This window comes from Eptatretus burgeri, chromosome 2 (genome assembly GCF_056783735.1).
Source record: "Eptatretus burgeri isolate ZD-2024b chromosome 2, Ebu_testis_v1, whole genome shotgun sequence".
Taxonomy (NCBI): domain Eukaryota; kingdom Metazoa; phylum Chordata; class Myxini; order Myxiniformes; family Myxinidae; genus Eptatretus; species Eptatretus burgeri.
The window spans coordinates 80521635-80531634 of record NC_140962.1 but is presented as its reverse complement, the minus strand read 5'-3'; the positions used below and the strand labels follow the sequence as shown (position 1 = coordinate 80531634).

General features: G+C 44.0%; 1 protein-coding gene across 3 annotated transcripts in view; it reads left to right on the top strand.

The window, feature by feature from the left end:
- The window catches only part of LOC147032408 (glycerol-3-phosphate dehydrogenase [NAD(+)], cytoplasmic-like), a 53734-nt gene extending 48578 nt beyond the window's left edge, over positions 1-5156 (top strand). For all 3 annotated transcript variants that reach the window (XM_085870013.1, XM_085870011.1, XM_085870012.1), the window contains 4 exons: positions 3854-3992; positions 4124-4236; positions 4339-4572; positions 5004-5156. In XM_085870013.1, the coding sequence (XP_085726139.1) occupies positions 3854-3992; positions 4124-4236; positions 4339-4572; positions 5004-5114 (597 nt within the window). In that variant the 3' untranslated portion in view covers positions 5115-5156. The remainder of the gene's footprint in view (positions 1-3853; positions 3993-4123; positions 4237-4338; positions 4573-5003) is intronic.
- The last annotated feature ends 4844 nt before the right edge of the window (positions 5157-10000 follow it).

Genomic DNA, 10000 nt, shown 5'->3' with positions numbered 1-10000 from the left:
CGCCGATTTAAATCATAACCGCCTGAATATTGAAAGTGTCAACCACACAGTCACACCTTGACGATTTAGCCAGCGTATGCCGACCTATGAAAAATGTGTCTAAAACGCTGGCACACGTCAAATTCGGTATGGGTAAGTTTTGTATACGTTAAGAGCACGCTGAAAAACAATGAAGTACGCTGTCATATTTCGTGGTACGTCGAGTACGTCATGAAATTTCAAGCATGCTGAAAATTTTATGACTTACTCGCCGTATGGCTCACACGTTCCGCTACGCTGGCCATAAGTTGTAGGCACATATGCGATCGTTGACACACTTCGACACACGTTACTTGTAAGTTACTCATAAGTCGAAACACGTCGAGGTAATGATTAGCGTACCAAAAACTTATTTATAACCTATGAGTAACGTGTTGTAGGCACGTTACACGATCGTTGACACACGTTGACACACGTTACTTGTAAGTTACTCATAAGTCGAGGTAATGCTTAGCGTACCCAAAACTTATTTCTAACCTATGAGTAACGTGCTTTGAACCTATGTGTAACGTACCTCCAACGCATGTTGACGTTTGTAGACGTGTTTGATTTACGTCTTCCGGACGACTACAGAACTTACTGAACGTGTTTCTTATTTACAGCTAACGTATAATGGCGTATTGGCAGCGTTTAAAAAAAAAACAACAACAACAATAACTACCGATATTTCGTCACGTGCCGTTACGTCACGTCCGATTACCTCTTCAGTTTGCTCATGTCTTATTCTTAGTTCCTCCTCTGAATATTTTCTGTTTGAGGATATTGTCACGTCGACGTCGAAACTTAAAAGCAAATGTCCGAATATATTTTAAAATCTGTGATAGACTAAAAAAAAAAACCAACAACAACTTCAGATATTTCATCACGTGCCTTCACGGAGCCAAGGAGAAAAAAAGAAAATGTCCCTTGATGGAAAAAAATAAGTCTGTCCCCTCCTCACTCCCCCCTCTGAATAAAATACAGCACTCTCCTCCCATACCTCTGCCGCTCTCTCACTGTCACTCTCTCGCTCTCTCTCTGTCTCTGTCTCTGTCTCTGTCTCTCTCTCTCTCTGTCTCTCTCTCTGTCTCTCGATCTCTGTCTCTCTCTCTCTCTCTCTCTCTCTCTCTCTCTCTCTCTCTCTCTCTCTCTCTCTCTCTCTCTCTCACTGTCTCTGTCTCTCTCGCTGTCTCTCTCTTCTGTCTGTCACTCTCTCGCTGTCTCTCTCTTCTGTCTGTCACTCTCTCGCTGTCTCTCTCTTCTGTCTGTCACTCTCTCGCTGTCTCTCTCTTCTGTCTGTCACTCTCTCGCTGTCTCTCTCTTCTGTCTGTCACTCTCTGGCTATCTCTCTCTCCTGTCTGTCACTCTCTGGCTGTCTCTCTCTCTTCTGTCTGTCACTCTCTCGCTGTCTCTCTCTCTCTCTTCTGTCTGTCACTCTCTCGCTGTCTCTCTCTCTCTTCTGTCTGTCACTCTCTCGCTGTCTCTCTCTCTCTCTCTCTTCTGTCTGTCACTCTCTCGCTGTCTCTCTCTCTTCTGTCTGTTGCTCTATGTCCTCTGTCTGTCGCTCTCTCTCTCTCTCTCTCTCTCTCTCTCTCTCTCTCTCTCTCTCTCTCTCTCTCTCTCTCTCTCTCTCTCTCTCTCACCCCTCCCTCCCACAGTGTGTAGCCATGCTTCATGAGGTGTTGCTCTCCCCACCTCCACCCCCACCCTTCCTGGTTTCCTCTTCTTCACCCACTCCTCGCTTCCCCTCCCTACTCTCCCTGCCCCTCCCTTCCAGCCATCCTCTCTGTCACCCCCCCCCAATAAGGTCAAAAGTGAAAAGTTGCAAAATGCACTGTTATTGTCATGCAGTGCGTTCTTCTTTCTTTGAAGGAGAGAGTGTGATTTTAATAAATGATTGTAGGGCTATTGTGTTTCCAGGTGGTCATCCATGAATGCCAACTTCTATAGAATCTGAAATTGACATTCATGCAAAATGAGGACTCACTGGGAAGATTTAGTGGGTCTTTGATAAAGGTCACTTTCCAACTGTCTGGTCAATGACTTTCCCAAAACATCATGCCACGATTATCAAATGTCGACAAGGCCCGGGCAATCGGTCAAATTGAACTGGGGTTCCACAGAAGATGTTGCAGCTCTGTTTGGAGTGAGTCCCTGTACCATCTCCAAATGGAAGGTCAAGTTCCAGGAAACCGGTGATGTCAAACACAGACCAAGGAGCGGACGTCCGAAAAAAAAAAAAAACTGCGGAGCAAGAAGACCACTTCATCACCTTGTCGGCGTTGCGGAATCGCAGGCTGTCTTCAAGAAATCTGCAGGCAAGATTTGCTCGACTATACGATACATGGCTTTCGGATCAGACAATAAGAAACCGACTACACGCAGCTAATCTTCATGTGCGTAAGGCTGCGACGAGCCCGCTTCCGATGGTGTCAGCAACACGTCCGATGGAACCGGATTATGTGGCAGTCAGTGATGTTCAGCGACGAATCTCGGTTCTGCCTACGGAAGATTGTTTTTGTTTTTGACAGAGAGGAATTGATATGAAATGAAGTGTTATGCATGTTTGTTTGAGTTCATGGATGAAAACCTGGAAACGCAATAGCCCAACAATCATCTATCTATAATTCCAGCAATGTGTGTGTGTGTGTGTGTGTGTGTGTGTGTGTGTCTGTGACCGCCGTTTCTCGACGACCGCCGGTCCGATCTGATTGAAACTTGCCAGGAATATTGCCTGGGCCCCGCAGATGTGCCTTTTCGAGGTTTGATGTCAATCGGACGAGCGGTTCCCAAGTTACGGCCATTTTATTGCTTTTTCAGTGTTGAAAAGGTGTATATATGGCAGCTGAAGGTGTCGTTCCACCTTCTCACCTTATCATGCCAATTCTTTCCCAAATTATTAATAACCGGACGATCACCGGTCCGATCGGATTGAAACTTGCCAGGAATATTGCCGGGGACCCGCGGATGTGCCTTTTCGAGGTTTGATATCCATCGGACGAGCGGTTCCCACATTCTGCAAGTGCACACCTTGAAGTCTCCCATGAGCTCTTGGCAAGACTTGCATCAGGAAAGTTGTAACAATTCTACCTTGTTTCACAAAGGTAAAATTTCATTTTTTAACTCATAAATTTTCTGATGAACACAGCTTTTGTTAGGTCTAATTACCTCTGCCACCGAAGGTGGAAGGAGTTTATGTATGTCACCTCTGTCTGTCTGTTTGTTTGTGTACAGAATATCTCAAAAAGTTGTGGACAGATTGGGACGAAACTTGGACATGTTGGGTGTGTGACAAGTCCAAATTGATTCAATTTTGGTGAAGATCCAGATCTTCACCAAAATTTTTTTTGTTTTTTTTTGATAATTTTCATGGATCTGATAATTTTTTAAGTGATTCTTCACCATTGGGAGATAGTGCTAAACCGATAAATAGGTTGATATCTCAAAAAGTTGTGTACTGATTTGGATGAAACTTGGTGTGTGACGAGGCCAAATTGATTCGATTTTGGTGAAGATCCGAATGCGGATACGAATTTTTTTTTTTTTTTAAGAGTGTTCTTCACCATTGAGCAATGGAGCCAAAAACAATATATATATCACACTATCTCAAAAATTTATTGGGTCCGATATGTTCTACTGGATCAGGCATTGCGAGGCAGAAGTATGAGCCCTACCGAGTGCCCTTCTCGTTTTTTCAATGTTATTGTTTGTCAAAACTACGTATTGTTTACCTCCACTGCTGTATTTGCCATGTAACTCTGATGTGGTTGTCCATAACCTTCCTTATATTTTGGGTAAGCATGACTATGAAACATTGTACTGCTTTGGTCTTCAGGGTATTGATGAAGGACCATCTGGACTGAAACTCATCTCAGACATTATTCGCGAGGAGCTCAGCATTGATATGAGTGTGCTTATGGGTGCAAACATTGCCTCGGAGGTGGCAGATGGAAAGTTCTGCGAGACGACCATCGGTGAGCTTCACTACACACCATAAACAGATGTGAAAGTTTAGATGGTCGAAATACAACTGGGTAGATGCTGACTTTGTTATATTTCTTCAAGTTAGAAAAGTATATAATAACACACAATTCTACCTTTGAAGGCAGCAAGAACAAGCAAAATGGAATGCTCCTCAAGAACCTCATGCAGACACCCAACTTTCGCATCGCAGTAGTGGAGGACGCAGACACGGTGGAGATCTGTGGAGCATTGAAGGTAAGATGATGAATAATAAAAGTCTTGTTTCACTTCAACATTGCTCAACAGATTATGTTTGACTGTAAGCACATTGTGATCACACATCTCTTATGTTCAAAGAACATTGTAGCCGTTGGTGCTGGTTTCTGTGATGGTATGGGCTATGGTGACAACACGAAGGCAGCAGTCATTCGTCTCGGGCTTATGGAAATGATTGCCTTCGCCAAGCTCTTTTGCCGCGGCGCAGTGCAAAGCGCAACCTTTTTGGAAAGTTGTGGAGTTGCTGACCTTATCACGACATGTTACGGTGGTCGCAACCGCCGTGTGGCTGAAGCGTTTGCACGCTCAGGAAAGGTATGAGGCTTCAGGAGAACTGACATCATTTCAAGGTGCATAAACTTTTATCAAACATCAGAATGGTTTATTTGATATCAAGTCACTGAGTTATTAGTTTCTTCGGAAGTACAAACACAAAACGGTGAAATAAAAGTTTCTGAAATTTCTGAAATGAAATACAAGTTTCTCAAATTGTCCAAGGCTGTGTAGCTTGGCAACAAGGTTTCTTTAGAACAACGAATGTAACAAGTTGCACTTTTAGTAAACTGACCTTTTCACAGGCACGAGCACAGCTGTACATAAATAGAATGTTGTGCCAGGAAATAAACTTTTCATTGCTACTTGTAAGCTGGCAAGAATTATTCCCTTGGTTGTCAAACTTGAAAGTCCTTGTGACTTTTCTCAACTCAAAAGTGCTGATGTTTACTGTGTGGTCCTGTCGATTTCAGAGCATCGAGGAGCTGGAGAAGGAGTTGTTGAATGGACAGAAGCTGCAGGGTCCACAGACAGCAGCAGAACTCTACAGAATCCTACAGACCCAAAACAGTATTGATAAGTAAGTTGCTTTACCCATGATTTATGCACTTCCACTAAAATGACTCACTTTACTTACTCCGATCAAACAACTAACGTGCACGAGATATTCCAGAGAGATGGCCCTGATCTCATGTCTGACATTGAGAGCCTCCATCCATTGTTGGGTGAGGAGAAGCAGCTAGTCCTGGATATTGTGACCTGGTCTGAAAACAAACTGGTGATCTGGGATGAGGTTGTTGAAGACAAGAAATGATTTCATATCAACTGCAATGATGGATTCCATGACCTTGCTGATGATTGGAAGTAAGCTCATAGGTCAAGGTGATCAATTTTATTAACTTGTGAGCAATTTATAGATTTTCCGAGTGCCCATTTCATCAACTGGGCTCCGTTCTTCCGAAATGCTTCAACCCTTTTAGTCCAGAAACTTTCCAAATTGTGGTTCCACAATCTCGGCCACGGGTCTACATCAGTAGATCCACCACCTCAGCTGTGTCCTGAGTCAATCAACCTGGCAAAGCAACATCACGATTTAAATTTTCTGCTTCGAGCATTTAGCTTTACCTGTAAAAATGTTTGCCTTTCTTGCTGGAGGTTTTTTATGTATTATCATAGTGTTGTGGGAAGCCTTCTGGAGGGTGACTTTGCATAATATAGCAGTAGTCATCTTCTTTTGTATGTAGCACAAGGCTGCAGGTATCATTGGCTGAGGGCACAGCTGTGCTGCTGATGCATGTATTGATGCTCTCTGAACGTTAGGGCAGGGATTTGGAATTTGTTCATGGTACCAGCGATAGCTCACCTACTTTTTGCGAAGGAAACCATGGGATCTTTAACTTCCATCAACAAATTCCAGCAGACAGGCCGCCCATTTCACGCCCATCTGAGGGATGGCACACACATTGATGAATCCCAGGCGAGACAGCTTAGAGGCAAGTGTGCATACCTCCAGGCCATCCTGTCAGCCCAAAGAAGTAGTTATTTCTCATAATGCATGTTTTATTAAAACGTGAGGCATCGTAATTTGCGATATAGAATATGCATCGTATTGTATGTAAAAAGCTGTTGCCAACCTGACCCACACTTGGCAAAAACCGCCATCCCTTCATGCTCCTTTTAATGTTCTTTCCTTTGTAATCCATCTTAAATGTTATTTTAAAGCGTCTGACAGGCCAGCTCGGCACAAGTTTAGGTAGGAATGCCACCATGACAGAGAAAGCTAGAGAGTTCATATAACATGACGCCCCACCCAGTGTTGAAGTATATACTTCCGTTTTGATAAAACTAGTACGGGCCCGTAGGGGCGTAAACGACGACTGGATTGGGGCATTATTTCAATTAGATCGGACCAACCGTATCATAAATGGCCATAACTTGGGAAACATACTCAGGTCCCCAGCGTCAATTGTGACGTCATATCAAATGAAGAAGAATTGTGACGCCCCCTCTCTCCCCCCCCCTAGTCTCGCCCCTCTCTCGCCCCCTCCACTCTCACCCTCTCTTGAATTGTGACGCCCCCACTCTCTCCTTCCCCTCTCTCTCCCCCTCTCTCACCCTTCCTCTATTCCCCTCTCTCTCCCCTCTTTATCCTCCCCCTCTCTCTCCCCCCTCTTTATCCTCCCCCTCTCTCTCCCCCCCTCTCTTGCCCCTCCTCTCTCACCCCCACTAACACCCCCTTCTCCCGTCCCCTCTCTCTCTCTCGTCCCCACTCCCACCCCCTCTCTTGCCCCCCTCTCTCCCCCCTCGTCTCGTCCTTCCTCTCTCCGCCCTTCTCTCTCGTCCCCCCTCTCCCGTCCCCCTCTCTCGCAGATATTGGTCGACAGATAAATGGCCGTAACTTGGGAACCGCTCGTCCGATTAATATCAAACCTCGAAAAGGCACATCCGCGGGTCCCCAGCAATATTCCTGGCAAGCTTCAATCAGATCGGACCATTAATCGTGCAAAAAATAATAAAAATAAAATAAATAAATAACCATTAATTGTGATGTCATAGCACCGTGTTGTCATTGGTCGACAGATAAATGGCCGTAACTTGGGAAATGCTTATCCGATATCAAACCTTGAAAAGGCACATCCGCGGGTCCCCAGCAATATTCCTGGCAAGTTTCAATCAGATCGGACCGTCAATCGTGCAAAAAAAAAATAATAATAATAAATAAACATTAATTGTGACGTCATAGCACCATGTCTTGTCATTGGTCGACAGATAAATGGCTATAACTTGGGAACCGCTCGTCCGATTGATATCAAACCTCAAAAAGGCACATCCGCGGGGCCCCGGCAATATTCCTGGCAAGTTTCAATCCGAAGAGGAAGCATTGTGACGTCATAGCACCGTGTCCTGTCTGATTGACAGACAATATATAGGTCTTATTGGTTGACAGACATTGGTCATTGTATCACGTTATTCTTTTTATTCAATTATTGTGCTATTATTGTGTACTGCCAATTATTGTGCTGTTATTATTAAGATGCTGTTATCATTATTCTGAGAAAAAATGGCATGATAAGGTGATAAGGTGGAACGACACTTCAGCTGCCATATAAACACCTTCTCAACACTGAAAAAAGCAATAAAATGGCCGTAACTTCAGAACCGCTCGTCCGATTGACATCAAACCTCAAAAAGGCACATCTGCAGGGCCCCGGCAATATTCCTGGCAAGTTTCAATCAGATCGGACCGGCGGTCATCGAGAAACGGCGGTCGCAGACAGACAAACAAACAGACAGACACAGAGAGATTGTTGGAATTATAGATAGACAAGTACGTGCCCGTAAAAAATAAATAAATGAATAAATATTAAAACCGCAAGCAACAAACAACAACCACACAGGCCGTTTCTTCGATCTCGCGTGCCCGTACGTGCGTGGCCCGGAAGTTCGCATATTATTCTCAGTTACGATTATTCGCAATTTAGTTTTAATACCCAATTATTCAATTAGCGCCAACGTATTTTACCTTTTCGCAATGTTGTGGCAAGGAAAAACAAAAAGAGAAGAGAGGGAAAAAAATTTACTTCCTGGTTCGGAGCATACCAGCACTCTGATGTTACCGAAATTTATACACCGGCTTATATGAAAACGATCATAACTTGGGGCATTGTGTTTATCTATAAATGCGCATAATAAATTGAGAAATTATTAGAATACATGGTCATCATTATCCGGAAGCCCGTACGTTGTAACCAGTAATGGGGAACGCGGCTGAGATTCCCTTCCCCATCGGCCACGCCCACGCAACAACGTGTCTTGTCATTGGTTTGGTAAATAAATGGCCATAACTTGGGAAGCATTTGTCCGATTAATATCAAACCTTGAAAAGGCACATCCTCAGGTCCCCAGCAATATATCTGGCAAGTTTCAATGAGATCGGACCAGTGTTTGTCGAGAAACGGTAGACACAGACACACACACACACATTGCTGGAATTATAGATAGATTATGATTTTAAAGATCGTTTTAAAAAAATCCAGAAGTTTAGTGCTACTGAAGCAATCTTATACACCACCCTTATACACTGCAATAAGACGACATTGAGTCACAGTTTTTAAGATGGAGGCTTTATTGATCACCATAGAAAACAGCATCAATCGGCATCATACAGAGGCGTATCGGCAGCCTCTTCACCCTGATACTGCACCCTCTCACGTGCCATGCTCACTTCCCAGGGGCTGCATTTGACAGTTCCTGTTACATACATCACCCAACAGAACTTGTCCATGTACCAAAAAACTGGAAGTTCTTGGAAGTATTACAAAGGCGATTTGTGTTCTCCAGTGTTCAAGTATACAATTAAATTTTAATGAAGATTTAAAGAGGTTTAAAGACATAAATAAATTAATTCAGGGTTTTATCACCGTTTTACCCAGCGTCAATATCACCCTATCTAACACGTTACATTAGTTATTCGTGCCTATTGTTTGTGTCCATTATAACATCCTTAAAAACGGTAAGTTTCCTGTTTGGAATAATTTTCAATTTTGTTTGACTGCCAGGCAGGCAGAGTAAAATATATTGTTATGGATTCGCCACAGGTGGGGATCATGAGGGGAGTTCTCAAATCCACTATCCGACAGACGACCCTGAAGCAGTCACTCCATAGATAACTCCGTGGGGTGGCGGGGTGGTGAACAACCACGGAATGAATTCCCGGCATTTAATTGACAGGATCCAGCATCTGAATCTGCTTTACCTTTCCTGTGAATTAAACCCTGCAGATGGGGTACCATGCTCTCAACATCTCACTGTAATTAACAGATGGCCGAGCGATACCACATGTGGAAACTTTTTTTTTTTTGTATACATTTTCGAGGTTCGTATGAGAGCGAACACACAAACATACAAGGGAAGCAGGAGATGAGGGGTGGGAGAGGGAAGGAAAAAAAACAGATCTGTGGAAGGGAGAGGGATGGGGCAGGGTACACAGGGTAAACAAGATAGACACTACAGGGACTTTCAGGTCCTTACGACCGGGACTTTCAGGAAGGAAAGCAGGGAATTTGAAGGAGGTGGGTTTGGGGAGGATTCGTGGGGGTAGAAAAGGTCGTGGTTTTGGATTGGGGAAGATAAGAGATGGAGGTGAACAGTTGTATTGAAGAACTGGAGGGAAGAGTGGAATTCGTAAGTATTGATGCTACCTTTTGTTGCAAAACTGCACCACACTACAATATTCATAACTTGTGAAAACCTGTGTCTTTACCATGGAAAGTTTAATTGAGAATTCTGTTTACATGTAAGATTTCTGTTACCACTGCTGAGATCTCTATTTACTGTGTTTAAAGCCCATCACAGAGGTAGATGTCTCACTGGAGAGGGAGCTCTGTTCAAAGCATAGTGGGTAGCCTAGTGTTGGCTCAGTGGTTAGGGTGGCGGCTTGGGATCCTCGGATCCTGAGTTCAAGCCCCGT